Genomic DNA, 21,422 nt, shown 5'->3' on the forward strand with positions numbered 1-21,422 from the left:
ACGTTGATCCGCAGCGGAGTAGCGGTGTCCTGCGGCGACTGCAGCAGCAGCAGCGGGACGAGCGACATCACGGAGCCGGGGTCGCCGTGTAGCACGAGCAGCGACGAGGGAGTGGCGAGCCTGGGGGCAGCCCCGAGTCCACTTCCCCCGCTGGGCAAGCTGGCGCCGCCGACCGGGCCCGGGCCCAGGCCCCAGTGGCCTTGGACCCCACCCCTGGCCGCCACGGCCTGCTCCACCTACAAGCGGTTCAAGGGCGAGCCCGAGGCCGGCACCCTGCCCAGGGCCGGCGCCGCCGACCCCAGCGCCCGCGCCCCCAAGACCCTCCCCAAGGCCCACCCTAAGGCCCACGAGACCCAGGGGAAGATCACCGAGTATTTCAAGGCGCAGATAAAGCCGCAGCAGCCCAAGGTACCGATCGTCACCTAAATCTTCAACTTTTACCCCTCTGGAAGGGTCTCATCTCAAGGTGTCATGAAAGGGTCATTCCATACATGTATTTAAAAAACGAGAAAAATATATTTACAAAGCTTATTTCCACACAGGCGCACCGAGTAACTTCAAGCTTCCGTCCGTGATCACGAGGGTCCTAAGGAAGAACTCGATGCTCGTGTAATTTTATTTTTCAAAGAAGAATTTTTCATTTATCCCCGACGGGAACCAAAAGTCACGTATTTTTGTTAGAAAAAAAATATATATATATATCTTAAGAGCATCGCGTTCTTTCTTAGGGTCTGCATGATCGCGGGTTGAAGTTTCAAATTATTCGGTGCACTCAGTTCGGAGGAACGCTTCGTAAACGCGACCTCTTTGACGCCGCTTTCACATCACCTTAACCCTTTGACTACGGAACCTTTTCGACGTATGGGCGAAATTCATCGATGCGTGCAGGCAACATTGAACCGAACGTCGGACGTCTTTAGGCGCGTTTGGTAACCAAAGGGTTAACATATTTCGTCCTAGATCAGTAAATCATCGATTTTCGTTATCAGACAAAGAAGGCCAGCGACATGTCCGTCCTGGTTGCGAAGACGTCCCCGGAGTTCCGGCGACCACCGACGGTGCAAAGGAACAAGGGCGGCCTGGCCAAGTACCTGGGCACGGTGTCGCCCTCCAACGGCAGACCCAGCGACTGGGAGGTGAGGACCTTGACGATGTCGCCGCCGCCCTTGAAGAATCAGCAGCCTCCCGCGGTAGCGCCCAGGGTGAACGGGAAGCTGGACAAGGTGTCGAAGCCGGTGCCGAGTCTGCCCATCTCGAATGACGTGCTGATGACCTTGCCGACCTGCAAGATATCGTCGTTGAGGCTGCCGTCCACGGAGGCGAGCCCCAGTGTCAAGGGCAGCCCGCCGCCGACCGCAACGGCTGCCTCCCTGACGGCAGAGCCTCTGACGGCGGACTTCGGAGACAGCGTCCTGGTTAAGGTGAAGCGAAACCCCCCTTAAATCGGGAAGAGGAATTTTACTCGGAACTGAAATCACAGATGGCGCAGTCAATTAAAGCATAAAAAACTAGTCTTTTTACATTCTGAAGAATTGAAAATTCCAGTAATATTACCAAGGATATTGCGGTAATTTAAGAATCCTTACAGAACTTTGATAACTTAGAGGATCTATATTTAAATCACCTTCTAAAGGTAACTCGATACATTTACATAAATAATATTCACAAAATCAAGGTACTTTCTAGCCGACAATGATGTCACTCCAATTTGCGATTACGTTCTTGCTTGCGACGACTCTTCATTTCCGCAGTTTCTGTTTCCACTCTTTTCTCAAGGATATAGAAAAGTTTAACGTGTTTCGTTTCACCTCAAGCCCGTCGTCAACGAGAACAACAACCTGACGGCCGCTTTGCTGACCTCGAGGACACCGACGAACCCTTTCTTCAGGCTTTTCTCCCTACCGGAGGCCGTCACCAGGGTTAAGGGTGTCCCAAAGGACGACGAGGACGACGAAGAGGAGGAAGAGGAGACCAAACCCCCGTCGCCCCCTATATTGTCCACCCCGACTACCATCAGATTCCCGGCTCAGGCCCGCGAAAAGCACCGGTCCCAGACAAGCGACAGCGGGATCTGCCGGTGGGACAAGTGCGAGGCCAGCTTCGAGTCCAGCAGCGGACTTCTCGAGCACTTGCAGGTTAGGATTTCTTGCCAAACCGCGCCACCAACAGACCGGCGAATATCTCGAGAAGCACGCGACCCAACCATGAATTTCTGTATTTCTACGCATAGATATTTCTTTCATTAAGGTGAAGTGAAACCCCCAACTCAAATCAGTCGATTTCAATCACATCGGTAACGTAGATATTTAGAAAAATCTTCATGCCGTCGATCAAGTTCCTCGACGTGTTTCACTTCGCCTTAAGGTGAAGTGAAACATCCTTCAAATCAGTCGATTCGAATACAACACTTTTTTTAAGGGTATTAGACCAAACTGTCCGAAACTTTGATACATCACTCCTGATCATCTAAGAATTGTCCTGACACATTCAAAATTTGGATTTTTTAACAGAATTTTTTAACTCAGCCCAGACCAGAACCAAAATGGCGTCGAGCTCTCATATTTCGATCAGTATATAATTATCGAAGGCTCTGATATGAGAATCGAAAAGGGTCAGGACAATTTTACGACAATTTAGAACACTTTGATAGTCGATAAACTCACATTTAAACGGGATAAGGGCAAAAAAAGTGTTGTATACGCTTCTATGCTAAAACGATGGTAATACGAGGTCTCGGAGTGAAAATTTAATTAACCTAGAAATCACAGATGGCGCAGGGGGTCCCTCTGCAGTCGATTAGGGCCCCAGAAAGCATGAATTCAGAGGATTTGTGGAGTTTTACTTCGATTTCTTGATATTTATTGTACGAAAACGACAGGCAGTGTATGCCATTTGGTACAATACCCAATATAATTCGGTATAGCTGTCGATATAAAAACGAACGTCGTCCACGTAGGCATTTAGAAAAATCTTCTTTATCGACGTTGATCAAGTTCCTCGACGTGTTTCACTTCACCTTAAGGTGATACGAAAAGGTCATTCTACATATATAAACCGCGAAAATATTTATAAAACTTTTCTCCGAACTGAGTGTACCGAATCGTGTCAAGCTTTACAAAGCAAATGTAAACGCTACAAGAAAGGTCTTGACTCTCATGAAATTTCACTATTTATAACAAATTTTTAAAATACCTATGGAAGAATTTTTATCAAATTGAAGTTTCATTACTTCAAGGACCTTCCTTATACCCTCCGTATTTATATTGTCAAGTTTGAAACGATTCGGTGTACTCAGTTTGGAGAAAAGTTTCACAAACGAGACCACTTTCACATCACCTTAAGTGCCAGTTAAAATTATTAAAATTGAGAAAGGTTTCGATAGAAATATCCAGTTCGGCGAAAAGTCGGAAATCGGTAAAGAGCGCAAATTAATGAGTATACATTTTTCAGGCTGCCCACATCAATACGCAGACTGGAGGCGACAACTTCATCTGCCATTGGCAAGGCTGCAAGGTTCAAGGGAGGACGTCCTGTTCCAGGAGATGGCTGGAGAGGCACGTCCTGTCGCATGGTGGAAACAAGCCCTTCCGCTGCATCGTCGACGGCTGCGGCAGTAGATTTAGCTCGCAGGTATACCAAGTTCCGCGATCCCTCCCTGGACTCGAAGGATGTTATCCGCAAAGAGGATCATCCTTAAAGGATCATCCCAGAGGATCGTCCGGGATGATCCTGCGAAAGCCCGTCCCATGTCCTAGGTCCTCGATTGACCAGGCTCTATTGATTGCCCGATGACGAGCGATGATACGTCTTTCCGCGAGGCTGCGCTTCTTCCCGACAAAATGGCCGAATTCTGCAATATATAATTAAATGACATTCGTTCTTCGTACTCATCCCCGAAGAAACGCGAATGGTTCCTTGGAGTCGACCTTCCTAACGCCGTCGATTGTTCCAGAGAATTTATTTTCAAATTTCTCAACAAGCCAGAGACTGAAAAAAGACTCTCTTGTCTTTATCGTTTGTCCGGCCTTTCCAGCGTTGTCGGGTTCCACGTTCGTTTAAGGCGGTACGAAACTGGCATCCGAGGGCTCAGTCGTTTGTGACACTTTTCTCCAAACTGGGCATACCTAATCGTTTCGGACTTTACAAGCTGAATATGGAGGCTGTAAGGAAGGTCCCGACACCCTTAAAATTTCATTTTTTATAAAAAAAAATGTTGAAAATGTCTATGAACAATTTCTTTCTTTTTTATTGAAATTTCATTAGTGTCAAGACCTCCCTTACAGCCTCCATTTTCACAAGATACAATTTTTAAATTCGGTACATCCAGTTCGGGGAAAAGTACCATAGACGAGACCTACGGCGTCGCTTTAAAATCACCTTAAGGGAGCTCATATCCATTGGCGGCATCGGAAATACATGTTTCCGTTAGGGAAGGTATGAGCTTCTTTTTCGGCCATTTTGTCGGAGAAATTCGCAGTTCGACGATCCTCAGCCTCGATGGGAGTCATCCAGCGAAGGTCCAGTATAACAAAGTGGCGGTCCCGTCCAAGACCATTATCCATCTTCATGGAAGGAACAAAAAAAAAAAGAAAATGCGAATGGCACTCGCCTTATCTGCCGGGATCGCTGATCGTCCAGATTCTTCGCCCTCCCATAGAACTTTACATCCAATACGCCGATTTCCTCCAATTAACCGCTTGTCACTCGGGATCCATGCAATAACGAATGCGTAGTACCGTGTCCGACAGCAAGACCCCGGCTCGGATGACGTCTTCTCATTGTCTTATCGCTTCCTACTCGAATGCGGCTAATCACTTTCCATACGTATCGTTTTGCAACCTGGTGTATCGCTTTAGCGCGCTACATGCGAACCGGATCGCTCGTTGCCGACCTGATGTCATTTGCGAAATGTGCTTCTCGTATCTTTGCCACAATCTGTCGGCGAGCTAGGCGGGTCGTTTGCATACGTTTGTCTTGCCGCGATTTCCTTTGCACTCTCATTTTAAGGGCATGCAAAAGTGGCACCTGGGGGCGTCGATCCTCCGTGAGACTTTTCTCCATGCCGGTTGCACCGAGTCGTTTCACAATTTACAACGTGAATATGGAGGCCGTAACGAAGGTCCGACACTCGTGAAACTATTTTTTATGCAAAGGGAAGAATGTAAAAGATGTCTGTAAAGAAATTATCGATTAAAAAATTGAAATTCCATGGCTGTCGGTACCTTCGTTGTAGCCTCCAGCTTCGCCCTTGTGAACTTTGAGGCGATTCGGTACACCCAGGTCGGGGAGGTTTCATGAACGAGGCCTCTTTTTCGCCACTTCCACGAAGCCTTGATCTCTTTATAAGATGCGGGGACCAGACGCAGGTCCTTCGCTAGACGACTCATCGCCGAGGAAGTACAACATCGCTTTTCATGAGACCGACACGTTAGAGATTATGGAACGACATTTTGGACACAATGGAACGCCGCCGAGTTGTCAGGAGATCCAAATAGGACCTCTTCAGGATATGGCCATGATAACGCCATCTCCAAAAAAGAAAAGTGGAAAAGATAAAGAACAAGTGTTACCCCAAGCCGTATCGTTTCATTTTCTCGTCGAGGCTCTCGTTTCAGGAACTTCCTGGGATCTTCGACATCCTGCTTGGCTTTTGCCAAGCGCCTTCCTTCCTCGATCATGTTTACTTGCCAATGGACGATTAATCCGCTTCCGGATATCCGGCGATGATCACTCCTAGGAGCAAGGATCGCCCATCGGCAAATGTCGCTCATCCGAGACACTTTATCCAAGCGATGATCAGGGCTGTAAGAAAAGTTCAATTGAAACCTCTGCCTCTTCGCAACCTCGAGGGGGAATTTCTGTCACCCGAGGAAGAAGGCCATTTTTAAATTCTCATCTCAGTTCATCTCAGATCTTCAAGTTTCCATTTGAAAGTCACTTAGGAGATCAGGATTGGTGTCCGAAAAAAAAAAGTCCCTACGAGATCCAAACTCCTTTACCGAGTGAAAAAGTCACTTTCTAGAAAGAGAACAGAAAAAGAGGAATTCCTGGGGAAAGCAGATTCTATCAACAATGCAAGTTCAACAAATAATCGAGCTAAGTTAAAGCGAATTACAGGCGGGGCTCAATTTTCATAAATTCGACCACTTGAAAAAGTGAACGACCTTGGAAGAATTAATAACATTACGGCAACGAACTGTAATTTAATAGAATTATCAGTTTGCCTGTTCATCCCTCGCCGTGGTTCCGGTCACAGCACTCATGATATTTTATACAATCAATGTTCTAGTACATAATGAAATTTCGCTAACAAGAAATGTGTAGATCGCGACAAGTAATTAATCCCACTCAGAGAGTTAATTTTTCGCTCATTATTCCACATGAGAAAAAAAAAAAGTCCTCTACCTGTTGGACGGTCCCGGGACGAGACGCCATTTAATTGGAGCGCACCTTATCGACGATATGAACAATTAGTTTTTGTAACATAACCTATACTGTGCCGCTCTTCCCAAAGCTCCGACGAAGTTGGACGTTGATTATCAATCTCGTATCTTTTCCCAATTTCCAAGACGTCGGGTAATGTATTTTACTTTGCGAAGCAGGATCGAGAACCCCGTTCCATCTGTGTCAATGAACAAAGAACCGAACAAAAAGAAAAAAACAAGTCAAAAGAGCCCGTGGCCATTTTGGGGACATTCGAAAACCGACCCGTCAGGTCGCGCTTCGATCAGCTGGACATCAACGAGGCTCTTCGAGCAGATCGCGACCGTAAAACTACCATAAAACTACCATAAGACCTACCATTATACTAGCTGGTTAAAATGTAGACTATTTTCCACGGCAAGGCACCTTGCGGTGACAAGTTTCGAAAGAGAGAGAGAAAAAAAAATGTATCGGTCGGTTGGACCTACTCTAGGTGAGAATTCAAAATGGCCGACATTTCCGGTGTAAACACCGATGGACGCGCAGGATAGAAACAGGCTTCTTACTAGTCGATCCCAGTCTCTAGCAGTTCATCAGTACTTTGGCCAACTATCACTTGGTAGGGAGATCTCGAGTTCTAATTCGTCGGGGACGCCTTTCGAGGTCGTCTTCAATGTTAGGTCTGGTCAGGCAACGTCTGATCGAAATGGCACTTTCCAGAGACGGCCGAAGCCACGCAACTTCCGCGGAATTGTTTTTCCCGCGGTCGCTCGTTAGGACGCCTTCTTCAAGGTGACACCTCGGCTTCTTGTCGATTCGTTTCCACGGAGAAACGTCGAGTCTTAGTCGTTACCTCTTAGTCTTGCCAGGACGATAGAACCGCAAAAGTCCCTGTAGATTGACCGTTGATGTCCCGACACTACCGGAAGAGGCTCTCCCTGGAAGGTGCCCGGAAGCATGAGATAACCCAAACATCTGGTGATTTACAGACCGCCCTAGAGAGGCACGTTAATGGACACTTCAATCAACCCGAGACGAGTAGCAGTTCCAGTAGAAGGAGCTGCGAAAATGGCGGAAAACTGGTGCGGAGGAATGGCAAGAGGCTTCGGTACAGGAGGCAGCCTTGGTCCGGTTGGTATTCTTTTACCTATTTTATACAAATTTCGTTTAACCTTTCCGTCAGAATGTCCGTTACCTCTTCTATCAGAATTTCCTTTACCTCTTTGATCAAAATTTCTTGTACCTCTTCCACCAGAATTTCTTTCGGTACATTGTCAAGCTACGATCGAGTCTTTGAAGATGTGGAATTCTAAAAAGAAGAAAGAGGAATTAATGCTTATAGACGGAGGTTATTTTTTACTTCTCTGAGTTCAATATCTAAAGAGCATTGTCGTCGAGGTTGATCTCGATATCTCGATGATTAGTTCAGGTTGACGGTGAATTATAAATACGTAGATCTTACTTTTGGGATGTCTTTATCCAAGGACGAAACTGAAGCTCGCTTCGGAAAAGACGTGTCCTGGTGTCATCTGCTGTCTCGAAGAATCCTTGTCGAAGAACGACTCGCACCTTCGACAGGGCCGCCATCGTCGATATAAGAATTTGGTATTTCGTTTACAGCGAGGCTCTTCGACTATTTCGACACTGGAGTCATGGAGGGCCTTCAACATCGACTGCTTGAATTGGCAAAGACGAGGACACAAGGACGCCTTGCAGAGACTCCAGGGAACTCGATGACCCTAACTAGTCAAGTAAGTGTTCGGCACACATATTATTATATCTGATACTAATCGATGCACAATTTAACCCTTAGCGCTCTGTAAGTTTCGTAACATTATGACGAATGTCTCCATAGCGGAGCCAACGGAGCGCTAAGGGTTAATTTAATTTTTACCTATGTAAGAATGTTTAAATTAATATTCCTTCGGTTCAGTGTTATGCCAATTCCCAGCGAATCGGATGACTTGCAAGGATTTCATATAAACGCAAATCTTCTGGAACGTCCTTCGAACTTGATCTTCCCTCCAGTTCCTTCGCTTCGGTGCAGATCCTAAAGTAGCTTTGTAATTCATTCCAATACACCTTAAAAATTATATGAATAAAATACCCTTAGACAATCTCTTCTTGCCACAAAATGATTTTTTAGTTGGTCAATTCGTTCTCCAGCGATTCAGATATCAGACATTTACCTGATTTCTTAGTAAAAATATTCATGGTAAAAGGGGAACTATTTCAAAACTTCATCCATCTACTATATGGTAAGATTCATTGTCCAATTTTACCAAATGCCTAATAATTATTTCAAAGACACATTTCAGTCTAAATACTTTGATATTTTCTTGAATTTAATGCACAATGTCTTCTCTATGTTAAAGGTTTTAGCACGAAGAGTAGAACTGGACGGAAAGACTAGAGTGCTGCTGCGGTGGTACCCCCAGGACATGTAAGTACCAATCAATTTTTATAAATTTCTGAAGAGACGGAATTTCAGAATCGCCCCACAGGTGAAGTTCGAAGCGTAAGGGTGAGGAAGAACAGCCTCTATCTTATCCTGCTAGTGATCATATTTTTTTTTTACATGAAAATACAAATAGTTTCAAGTGAAATAGTGTTTTACTCCATTTATAGGAACCTCAAAATTGCAAGTAACAGTACCAGTTACGTTTGTACTTAAAATTGTTTTTACTTCCCTTTAAACCACGTGATCACTAGCAGGACAAGATGGCTGCCGCTATTGCTTCTCCACGTTTTGGGCTTCACTTCGAGCGTTTTCCATCTCTTCATGGATCTCACGTAATCGATAATCTTGTAAAATAGTTTAATTAAAACCTTCCATTTCTTCCGGCAGCGCCCCCGACGAGTGGGTCCTGGAATCGCAAGTACAAAGCACGAAGCACGTGGGTATCCGTAAGGTAGCCTCGTCGCGCCCCGAAGAGGTTAGCTTGGCGCTGTACCCGGCGATCAATGGCGGCGCGCCGCCCGCCACCCGGACGAAGCAGCGCCGAAAACCGGCGAAGAACTCGTGATGAAACCGTTAATCGGCGAACGAGTCTTTGACGAGTACTCGAGGGATCCCGGGACGCGCCGAGCCGAGGACCGAGCAGCGTTGGACGACGCCGTCGAGGGAGCGCCAAAGTCGCCGAATCGTCGGGCGCCGCCGCCATCTTGAAAACGCGATCGCAAGAGCCGCCGAAAGAGGAGCAACGAGGAGCGAAATAACTGACCGACCAAGAACAAGCACCGAAGAACCGCAGAAACCTTACGCGAAAAGTAGAACCGCGAAAACTGACAAGATCCCCGGAGGACCAGGCGACGAAGAGGTTAGCTTAGAGCGGAGGGACGAGGGCAGACCAATCCGACAACTGGCTGCCGAGTAGTCTTTATTTATTTAGCCTAATCTACCTGTGCAACGAGGTTAGGGACAGGAGGCGGACGGTTGGAAGGCGAGATTTTGGCCTGCGTCGGGTAACGCCATTGCCCGAGAATTTTCCCGAATTTTTCAAGCCGAAAATCGACACCTGCAACTCGACATTCACGAGAGATAGGTAAAATACCTGGAAGTTCTCTCGATAGGGTCTGATAAGGGAATTAAGGTCGTTCAATCTTTCGCTGCGTCCGACTGACTGACGATCTTTATGTCGATTAGGTTGTCAGGATTTCTGACACGGTGACGTCCACTTAGTTTTAAAAATGATCTTTTGAGGGATTCTTGTGAATTCTTGCTACAAAAGAGGGTGACGTTTCATCGTTTCATTACTTTGGATGCTATCGAGAGGATGATTTACTTTGGGGTTACTTTAGTGAGAGAACGTTTAATCTGTCCTGGAGGTGAGGTGACGGTTCTTTCCATCCTATCAAAGTTAATATCAAGGAGTTCATATTATCATCTAAGAACACCTTAAGGGAATTTGAAAGTGCCAACTGAGGTGTCGATCGTTTACAACCCTCTTCTCCGACCTGGGTGTACCGAATCATTTGAACTTCTATCACTCGAATATGGAAGCCCTGAAGAAGGTTTCTCCACTCGTGATATTTCATTTTTTATAAAAAAAAGAGAGAAAAATGTTATAAACAAACTTTAAAAAATAAAATTCTACGGGTACCGGAACTTTCGTGGGATTTCCAGATTCACGTAGTAAAATATCAACGATTCAGTACAAACAATTCCGAGAAAAATTTTGTAGACAATTGACCTTTCGGATGACACCTTTGTACCACTTTAAAATGAATGACTGTGGTTTCCACTACGGGTTACCACATTTCATCGATTCATATTTCTTTTTAGAACGAACTGGTTGTTTTTTCGCTGGAAATTTTTAATCGGTATCGGTTAGAATGATATATGTGATTTCTCACTAAAGAGACACCATTTTATGTGCGATCTCGCCATGGTTGCCAACTCGCCGATCCGGAGATGCACTGGGTTCGACCAAAAGTGCCTCATCGCGGATGTCTCTCCCGCTAACCGACAAGGAGAGGGCAAGGAGGTTAGGATGAGGGTGACAAAAGGAGAGATCTTATATGATTAACCGATTAACTGTTAAATGTTAGCTACGATTATAAGGAGATAATCACTCTGGTGGCCTTAGAAATCAATTAATATCTAACATCGGTTTTGGTGCCTCCGATCGGTATGTGGAAAACTGGATTTCAAGGTGCGTTGCTTCAGCTACCGTGAGTATCGTTAACTATTGTTAATACTCCACATAGCGAGTATTTCCATTTCTATGGTGAACAAATATTAAAACGATCGATAAACTCATCAATAGAATATTAATTATAAATTCAGGCACGAAAGGGTCTTCGCTGTGATATATTATCTCATATTTTCGGATGAGCATAGAATGGAATATCTTTTGTCTCGAGGCTACAAAAATACACATTCAGCAGCACAACAACGTTTATCGTTGCAGTACACATGAAGTATGTAAGAAAATTTTATACAAACTTGGGAGCTCCATGTTACATTACATTAGATTATTAATGTATTTTTACTCGTTAATAATAGCACGCGCTATATCTTTCGTAGTGACTCGCGTATACCGTAATTTTATACCGCAATTTCGCATTTACGCCACAGAATGCGGTAATTCCTGACTGTAATGTGTGAAATATATTTCCGGACCAATTTGAGACAAAAGATGTGACCTGGCCAAAAAGTCTTGCGATAGTAACTACAATTATGAAGTTCACTTTCATTTACTGAATTACAACTTCGATCGATGACAATAATCTCCATTCCTGCGACCAATGCCCATCTATCGAGTAGTTCATCGATGACAGTTTGCAAGATTTAAAAAACTATTATGGATGAAAATATAAAATGCAGAACTTTTTAGCCTTCGTCTAATCTCCTCCGAATAATTTCTCTCTCTTTCGTGGCCTCTTCATTCCGAATTAAGGAGATGTGAAAATGACATCCGAGGGGTTAATCAAATGATACTTTTCTCTGAACAGGGTGTATCGAATCGTTTCAAACTTTGCGCCGTGAATATGTAGGCTATAAGGAACGTCCGGACACTCGTGAGATGTTAAAAATGTTAAACTGCCTATAAACAAATTAAAAAAAAGAAATGTCACGGGTGTCGTGATGTTTTTAATGGTCTTTATGTTCATGTGTAACGTCTCAAACGGCTCGGTACACCCAGTTCGAAGAAGTTTCGTAAACGAGACTTTCTGTGACGTTACTTTCACGTCGTCTTAAGGCCGAAATGTACCTTTTTCAGATATTACGGATGACCAATGACAATTGCGATAGCTACTCGAACGCGACTTGGGGTTCTTTTTCTCACGTAGGGGTGACACCTTTTCCACCCCCGGGTGGGGCAAGCCATGGCGGAATCTCGCGTCTCGTGCCTTCCGACCTTCGACCTCGCGCGGTTTCATGAGGAAGAGCTACCTTGACCTTCGCTCGGTCACGGGAACAACTTGCCCGCTCCCGTGCGACCTGAGCAAGCAACAAAAAGAGCTAATCTATCAGGGCTTCGTGTTTCCAGCTTGATATTTCCCCTAAAGGGGTTGACAGTCTCCAGGCTGGACCGCACTGATAAAAATCTATGGAAATTTACGTACACTTTTTAATCATAACCGATGTTTCATGTAGAAACGGCGTAAAGTGAATAAATTGACAAATTGGAAAATTTATAAATACACTTAACGTTGGGTGTTCACCGTATTAGTGGATTTTTACTTGAATTAAATGTAACGTTATGTTAAGATTTTCATCAGTCTAACTTGCTGATTTTACAGAGATACGTGTTATTTTATCGCAATTTATTGCCCCATCTAAATTACCAGTTGAGTATGTAAATTTGCATGGGCAGTTTTATCAGTGTTCATTAGCTCTGTACAAGATTTGTAGAGGATGAAGAAAAAAAAAAAAATGAAAAAGATGATAATGCTCCGCAGGTTCGTCTCCGTGCTCGGTTTTAGAAAACCGGGCAGGGGGACGCCGCGTGAACCTGCTGCGATATTTTTCGGGAAAAAAAAAACCTATTTTTGAGTTCCTCTTTTCTGCTGAGTAGCGTGTACCGTGGTGTGCGAACTCCTTCCCTAATGAATATTAATGATAGCGGGATTTTTGGGACCCTTCGCTCATTTTTTTTTTTTTTTTTTCTTACCTCGGAACTGTAATATCTTCATCCCATGAAATTGTACATTATTTGAGAAAAATAGCGAAATTGACTCCCTGAATTTGTATTCCATGTCCATAGACTCAAATCGCTTTTGGACGATTGATCTACCCTTGACGCGGTTTTGATCTTCTGCCAAGAAATTCGTTTGAAAAGACGTATTTTGGCGCCATGAGACTGAGTGTCGCGCCAAGTTCACATTCAACCGCTCGCTGCTGTTTTTATGTATATTTTGAAATTTATTTCAATACTTGCTAGCACGTTTTTACCCTCCTACCAAGAAATTCGTTTGAAAAGACATATTATGGCGCCATGAGACTGAGTGTCACACCAAGTTCACATTCAACCGCTCGCTGCTGTTTTTATGTATATTTTGAAATTTATTTCAATACTTGCTAGCACGTTTTTACTCTCCTACCAAGAAATTCGTTTGGAAAGTCATATTTTGGCGCCATGAGACTGAGTGTCGCGCCAAGTTCACATTCAACCGCTCACGGCTGTTTTTATGTATATTTTGAAATTTATTTCAATACTTGCTAGCACGTTTTTACGCTCCTACCAAGAAATTCGTTTGAAAAGACATATTATGGCGCTATGAGACTGAGTGTCGCGCCAAGTTCACATTCAACCGCTCGCTGCTGTTTTTATGTATATTTTGAAATTGATTTGAATACTTGCTAGCACGTTTTTACCCTCCTACCAAGAAATTCGTTTGAAAAGACATATTTTGGCGCCATGAGACTGAGTGTCGCGCCAAGTTCACATTCACCCTCTCGCTGCTGTTCTTATGTATATTTTGAAATACCGTTCGGTACTTGCTGACGCGTTTTTAAGTATTCTTATCCATATTGCGGTCTAATATTTCGATTTCCGCAGTATCGGTCACAATAGTTATGCACGAAAGTCTGGAAATCCCGGGTAAAATTCGTGATCGTCATTTTCAATTTCTAGAACCACTCCTGGTGTTGTAGAGTTTAGGCACCGTCGATCTTAACCTCGAAAGACCATGGAATCGTAATTTAAATATCGCCGTAGCGAAAGGGTTAGTCTAAACTAACCTGACCTACCCTAACCTACCCGCGGATCGGGAAAACTCGGTAGAGTTTCGCGCCAAGTACATTTAAAAGCATGCGCGAACGGCACCGAAAACTGAACGCCAATGTTCGGCGGTTCATTTCGATAAATATTTATTTCTCATGGACCCACGTTTGGCATAATGAATGTACGTTCCGTTTTGTAGAGTCTGTAATTTCTTTCAGATTTTTAAAGACACCTTTTTTTTCTTTTTTCTTTTTTTTACCCCGTTTTCGGCGATTTTTCCAAAAATCTCGGAAGAAAAGGGATGCCTATCGATGCTTAGAAATATTCTATTAGGCGTAATCGCGCACCACGTTCCACGTCGCCATAACCGACGAGCTGTTACCCTCGACAAGGGTGAAATAAAAAGGCTGTGTTAAATCGTTTACCACTTGCGCAACCTTGCGAGATGTAAGCTCGAGGAGTGGGTACCCATTAATCCTAGACAGAAGTGGATATGTATTATCGGTAATCATTGTATCCGAGCACGTGGGGAGCTTCGTCGAAGGTCTGTGTCGTGTTCCCGTCGAAGCGAGTCCACGTCCGGGAACGTGATATGTTCATGTAGTTGATAAATACCTGTAAATTAAGCCGGATATCGGCGGCGATGGATACGGTCGCCCCGTTTAAGTTAAGGGATCGAGAAAATATGAAAATTAATATGAGAGAGACGTCGCGAGTGTGGCCGAATATGTGTGAGCGACGACTCGTATATGGGGAAAGAACAAGGACGAGGGCTGGAAGGGCCTCGGCACATACACACACACACCAGCTATGGTACACTGCCAATACGTGTAATTAAGATGAATCCTAGGCTAATTATTGATTACTACGATTTATTGTATAATCCCCTTAGATCTCTAGATGTCGAGCTAGCGAGGCGGCGCGCGCACGCCGGGGTCTCTTTACTCGAGTTATGCCTCTTTCTTCTCCTCTTTCTCTATATATCTTTCCCTCGTTAATCTACCCCTGTACACTTTTCGATATCCTCTCGACTATTCTGGGTCGATTAGAGGAGGAGATGGAGACTTTTCGAAAGATTCCACCCCGGCGAGGGCGCGCTTCGCCATACATATTGTATATAGTTAGGCGGAATTATCGGCGAGCCCGCGTGATTTCTAAGCATGTCGATGAGATATGGGAACACGGACGATCCTTGTTCAATTATTATCACGGAATTGTCGGGCTAGATTATCGAGATGATTTCTTTTTTGTTTTTACGGGAATTTATTTCTCCCGGAAATCATTTATTCATGTTTAAATTCCAGATTCATTCTGAATTCATTCCACTGAGCTGACTCTTTTGGCCGAGACTTTTTGTAAATTAATCAGTAATTATTCTTTATTAATTAGTGGTTGAGTGCGGACGGGTGGAGGGAGTCTTTGAAGAGTTTCGAGATGTGATGTGGGAGGTTCACGAGTTTTTGGAATTTATCCTGGGCTTCTTTTTTGAGGTGGGAGGATCGTTTCGGTTCCCTTTCCAGACGTGCACAGGTGCGAGGGCCTATAGCGTAATCGTGCAACCTTTATCCTTATAAGAGAGCCTTTTCTCCTTTTGAGAAATCCGGGCAAGAGAGATTTATAGGACGCGTGTGTGTGTGTTTCAGGGTGAACGATGTGTGATTGGTAGAAATTTAACGGGGAGAAATTTGAGGGGAATATCGATATCGTTTACGTCTGACGCTTTCGCTAAAGTTGTTATGAAAGGATCATTTTAATATAGATATGAAAATATGAAAATATAAAAATCTCAGAACTGAGTGCACCGAGTAATCTGAAACATTGCCACGTGATCGTGGAGGTCCTAACGAAGGTCTTAAAACTCGCAAAATTTTATTGTTCGAAGAAGAAATTGTTCATTCATCTCGGAGGAGATTGAAATAAAAAAGAAAGGGGCTTCTTGGTTGAAAAATGAGATTTCCCGAGTTTCAAGTCCCTCGTTAGGACCTTCTCAATCACGTGGTAATGCTTAATATTATTCGGCGTATTCGGTTTGGAGAAAAGCTTCATGTCTTTTTGGACTCTTTCTCGTGGGACACTTTCATAACGCCTTAATATGGCGGCGCGGCGGAGACGACGATGTTTTACCAAGATACGGAGGGAAGACAGTAAATTTATTTATGGGGACTAGGATGGATGGAAACCGTCACTGCCATATATCACTGCCAACTGTCAGTGCCGATTTCTGACATGCAGAATTGACGAGTTCTTAAGGGCGTTCGTTTTCGTTCCTTCCTCGATTTCACTCTACAAGTGACTAGGATATCTCGCTCCGAGATTCCCGAATTTCCCGTCCTCTTTTCAGTCCAAGGAGGAGTTTTTCTAGTTGAGCCGATTTTGGGGAAGATTATCGAAATTCACTGCCACTCGATCTCCCATTAGGACTGCCAAAGAGCAGATTACAGAGACGAAATTAGGGTAGCAATTTAGTGTCGGTCCGGCCACGTACGAAAGCATTATTAAAGACCGCAAATGCTGGATTCCAATTGTTTTTCTTTCTTTTTTCCCCTTTTTCGAAAATCTACGCGAGAACGTGATTGTGGTACAGGTTTATTCATTTCGGTGTAATATTGTACGTATACCGTTTATTGTTAAATATTTACAGCCGATTGTGCGTCGCGCTGTGTCGTATCATCCAAGATGGCTGCCGAGAAATCTTAAAAATTAGGTAACGCGAAATTTATCGGAAAGTTATTATCATTCGAATGGTCGATTCCATTTACGAATGGTTAAGTAAGTTTGAAGCCAAATTTACTGATTAACTCTCGAACGTATTCCATGTCAGTCAACGCATTTAGCAGTTAAATTTATTGATAAGAGCGTTAGCAGTCTTTAATAATTATTGTCGGTGTGTTTCGTCGGGTTATTCAAATTTCATGAGTTCGTGCTGACGATGAGACGTACCCATCTCGATTTTAGGTAAATGACCATTGTACGGATCGTTGTGTTAATACTGCTGATTTAATTTAATACTATTTTTTAATTTGTCATTCTCGTTATGTTATATTTTTATAACCCCTCTCCCATCGAACCAGCCATTGGGCCTTCCCGTCCCTCGAAATGCATCGAAACTGCTAATTATTCTTTTTTTTTTTCTTCGGTGTTCAATTTCAATTTCAATTTCATAAATTTCATTTTGACCCCGTTCGTTCGTGTAGGATATAAATCTACCGAGAAACAGAACCATAAAAAATGGCGAATTACATTTTTTTTTGGTTTTTCCGGTATTTTGCAAAACGTGGGATGATAGGTAATTGGAACTGGCTTTCCGTTTTCCATTTAAAATAGAAAATGAAAAATGCATATTTGAAATGGGTTAATAGAAAATGAAAAATTCATTATTAATATTTCGTTCAGAACTTGGGAGAATTTGTGTATTTTAGTGAAATCTTTTATTTGAAAATACGAGCCAGGAAAAATTACGCTTTCTCGTTCTTATTTAAAATTGGAAATGGAAAATGGAATTTAATACCTTGCATACGCTGTTTTTAAATTAATTCAATTGAAATTCTTATTCAGCTCTGTAGGTAACTCATGCTTGATCTCGAGAAAATTTGATATTCCTGTTAAATAATTGAACAAAGTATGGAATTTATTTGATTTAAAGATTGTTTATACAGAGAATGAATCGACGTTTGGAAGAGTCATGAGATTCGGTGAAATTATATCATCGACGATAGACTGAAAATGACCCGTGGATGACAAATCGGAGATTCAATTTTCCAGTGTTCCTGTCATTTGTCGGTCGCATCTTTTTTTTTTAAGGTCGAGTCGGTAATAATTTCCATTTAGGGTGTAGGTAATTAAGGCTTATTTAGAATCCACGTCGGAAACGGGCTTAATCGTAATTCTTTCCACGAGATCATAATTCATAATTCACGATTGATAAATTCAACGTGAAACGTAGATGTCACTTGATTATCTCGAAAATTTTACATAATTAATGGTAACCCTTTTTTATAATATTCTCCTTAAAATAAATTAATGACCTGCCCAAGTTGCGTAATAGAAGATATACTCTCTAATTATATCCCATTAGATTTTCACCCATTGTGATTCCATAATTATCGAAGCTGTCAGAGGGTGATATTAAAATAAAAAGGCAACGAGGAAAGGGGCGCTAAATGTTGATTAACTAATTTATTTTAAAGTGTGATTTATTACGGTTTTCTTTGCTCTTCGCTCCCGTCGAATTTTCTGTCAAGAAACTGTCAAGCTAGATTGTCAATAGACACACACTGCCTCGCGTAAGCACACTGCCAACTTCTTAACAGTTTAATAATCTCGTAGTAAATCGTATTAAATAAATAGGCGACGAGGGACGTAAATAATGAGTAATGACATTCACTGAGAATTCATATTTCTCCACTGCCAGGCGTTACTTAATGTTTAAGATGACTATTTACAAGAAATAGGATTAATTCCCGGCTCGTAGGGACAGCCTTTAAGCTTTATCGTGAAATCACTTTTATTGTGAAATTTATTAGGAAACTATTGTGTTCCCGTAGCTGCCACGAGAAGTACTGTTATCGATATGCGAGCACACGTTCGACTCGATTCTCCTGTCGTGTTCAGTAATTAATTAATTTAAAAGTTAAGCTTAGTCGAAATTATCCTTAAATCAGTCCTAGGGACTTTCTTTTACGAGGTAAGAGTAGAGTTTTTAGTGCGTTATATTACCCGGGTAATATAACCGAGAATATAACCAGCGATTAAATTCTCCGCGAATCAATGAGAATTTATGGGAATTTAATTTTTTTTTTCAATGACATTCAAGTAGTTTTCAATCGTTTTAGGGAAGTATCAGTGATCGTTATACCGCGTGAAAGATTTTGATTGCGTTTCTGAAAATTTTACCTTTTTAGATTTCCAATACCGGAATTTTTCAATCGTTGTACAAGATAGAATTAATCGGGTAACCTAACCTCCTAACCTTTTGTACATCGTGAAATTAATAAAAATGGCTGCACAAACTGCGGAAAGTCTCTAGGGATGTTTAAATTACCGTAACATTCTCGGTTATATTACTCGAATTTGAAAACACTAGATAAGAGCATGGTACAAATTGTAGGTTAGTTCGACAATCATTAAATCGTGCCGATTCGCATCCAGACTCGACCAATCGCGACTTCTTCACTGCGAGCTTTTGTTTAAACAATTAACATCCACGAACGAACGGGGGTGGCCTATAAAAAGAGGGATTTTTGTGATTTTTTTTTTTGTGCACTAATACAAGGACAATAGATCAAGTAGACTGTAACTTGAAAATTCAAATTTTAGGATAGAAATCTTTTTTACCTTCGTACCGATTTTTATACATTTATTAGGAAAATCCATTGTGGGAGGATAAATGAGAAGCAACTTTTCCTTTTTCCTTCACTTACCATATTTCCAAGATGGCGTAATTATTCTGCCTTCTAATCTGCAATTAATTATCGAAATTAGGGAAAAAATAATTACAGCGGAGACGTTTCCTTGTTTTTTTTTTTCCAACATCCTTACCGAGAAAAAGAATTCATTTAAGCAAAGAAATATTCCGTTGACTCGATTTTACTCAAACTGAAATAAACGGTGGTAATTTTAAAGAAATGTTGCATCCAGTTTATTCGAGTTTATTCGAGTCAAGCAGTTATTCCCCGAATGATGAAAATATTCCATTGATTGAATGAAGGTTTCTTCTCGGTGCAGGGAAACGCATCTTTTCCAAAATTCGTTCTCCTTTGGAAAGGAAAAGAAGAAAATGGCGGTCTTATCTAGAATCGTGAAAGAAACTTCAAGGCCATTTGGAGTTTGACAAACGCGATTTCTGGGGGAGAGATTTCCACAATTTGTATCTAACGAGGGGAGGGAAATTTTGGGAGAGCTTGTGCGAGTGTGCGAGGAAAAGCGGAAAAGAAAACTGTCGCGACAAACGTAGTCTGAAGAGGAGCCTCGAATGCGCGGGAAATTTGAATCGCGCCGTCGAGTCCCTTCGTCGGATTTTCGATTTTCGAGAGAGAGAGAGAGAGAGAGAGAGAGAGAGAGAGAGAGAGAAAAGAAATAAATATAACGAATGCGTGTCGTTGATTCGTGCGTGTCACTTAGTATGTACCGAAGTAGGATAAAACCGTAGGACACCCTGTGTACATAGGATACCGACAAAGTTTAGAAAAGCGAGCGAAGCACTGTAAAATTTCCGACTTTTCGTATATGCAAAACAGAGTGAGTAAGGGGGACCGGAGGGAAGGCGGGATATTTTGGCGAAAGAGTAAATGCTAAAAATAGAGAGAGAGAAAAAAGGAGGGAATAAATAAATCACGCAGATACCTATACGAAGAAGAAAATAATTACCTAAAAATAGATATGAAAAAAGACGAAGCGACCGTTTCCGTATTTTTGCATTGAAAATTGACCGCGGCTCGTGGATCGAGGTTAATTATTCAGGGTGTTTCTTGAGATTATAAACAAAGATTAAGAAAAACTCGGCCCGCCATTACGCCATCCGGAAGGAGAGCTCGGCTTTCTGCTTGCTCTATTTTCAATACCTTCGTGCTTTCTTTTACTCATCCTCTATGCATTGGGAAATCATGAAAGCCCGATTCAATACTTCGAGACGACCTGAGATCGAATACGCGGAATTTTTCTCCGAAAGAAATAGGGAAAATGTAAATGAAAAAGAAGAGTTAACAAAATGGCTGGAAGGATCTTGAGTCGCGTTTCCATCGCATTGCATTCACATCTAGACTGGAGTTTTCCTGCCAGAACCGTTCCGAATTGAAAAAGGAAAATGTTAAATCCTTCCAATGAGAGCTGGGATCTTGTCGAACTTCTTTTTCTTCTTCTTTCCTGGCTTCGCCAATTTTCGGCGAATTTGGGATAATTATCGCCAATTTCCTGGCTATTATTGGTTGGAAGAAGATATTTACGGTTCTCGCAGGAAATTCCCATCGAGGCGAGTATTGTATAGAGTTCAATATTACGAACAGTCGAGTAAAGAGAAGGACGCTAGATTTTGTGAAATCCTAATAAAACGATATATTCAGATATGCTTTAATTTCATCGATCTGTCTCTATTCTTCCTTACATTTAAATCGGCCGTTTCGAACTGACGGTGGAGACTTCTTTACTGTTACTGTTTATTTCATTTCTCTGTTCCGTTCACTTCCGTTTACGTTTATTGTGAATTTTCGACGCTGTCGTTCGGACTTTTCAAAATGGCGGCCCGCGGCGTCGCATGGACAGGGCGCGAAAATTTGAAAAGAAAAGAAAAAGGACTCATGTACACGGGCGTAGGGTGAAAGACGAGGGTAT

The 21,422-nt window shown here is 42.6% G+C and overlaps 2 protein-coding genes across 3 annotated transcripts; one reads left to right on the forward strand and one right to left on the reverse strand.

The window, feature by feature from the left end:
* Nucleotides 1–9: 9 nt before the first annotated feature.
* Nucleotides 10–20,157, forward strand: LOC105697178 (zinc finger protein jing homolog; the record flags this gene model as incomplete). The annotated part of the gene is made up of 8 exons (XM_023433447.1): nucleotides 10–408; nucleotides 990–1,421; nucleotides 1,815–2,135; nucleotides 3,451–3,630; nucleotides 7,413–7,554; nucleotides 8,044–8,174; nucleotides 8,799–8,866; nucleotides 9,272–20,157. Coding segments are annotated over 8 exons (1,851 nt in total), but the record flags the coding sequence as incomplete, so codon positions are not given.
* Nucleotides 3,646–6,923, reverse strand: LOC105697183. 2 transcript variants are annotated; one of them, XM_023433448.1, is made up of 4 exons: nucleotides 6,802–6,923; nucleotides 5,866–6,622; nucleotides 5,571–5,802; nucleotides 3,646–3,850 (listed from the first exon to the last, which is right to left on the reverse strand). In XM_023433448.1, exons 2-4 carry the CDS (start codon nucleotides 5,880–5,882, stop codon nucleotides 3,752–3,754), a joined length of 348 nt encoding a protein of 115 aa, XP_023289216.1. In that variant the 5' UTR covers nucleotides 5,883–6,622; nucleotides 6,802–6,923; the 3' UTR covers nucleotides 3,646–3,751. The 2 variants fall into 2 exon arrangements, with proteins under 2 accessions (XP_023289216.1, XP_012275699.1); XM_012420276.2 differs by lacking the exon at nucleotides 3,646–3,850 and adding an exon at nucleotides 4,297–5,025.
* Nucleotides 20,158–21,422: the final 1,265 nt, after the last annotated feature.

Source organism: Orussus abietinus, unplaced genomic scaffold, assembly GCF_000612105.2.
Source record: "Orussus abietinus isolate OABI.00-Male unplaced genomic scaffold, Oabi_2.0 scaffold607, whole genome shotgun sequence".
NCBI lineage: Eukaryota > Metazoa > Arthropoda > Insecta > Hymenoptera > Orussidae > Orussus > Orussus abietinus.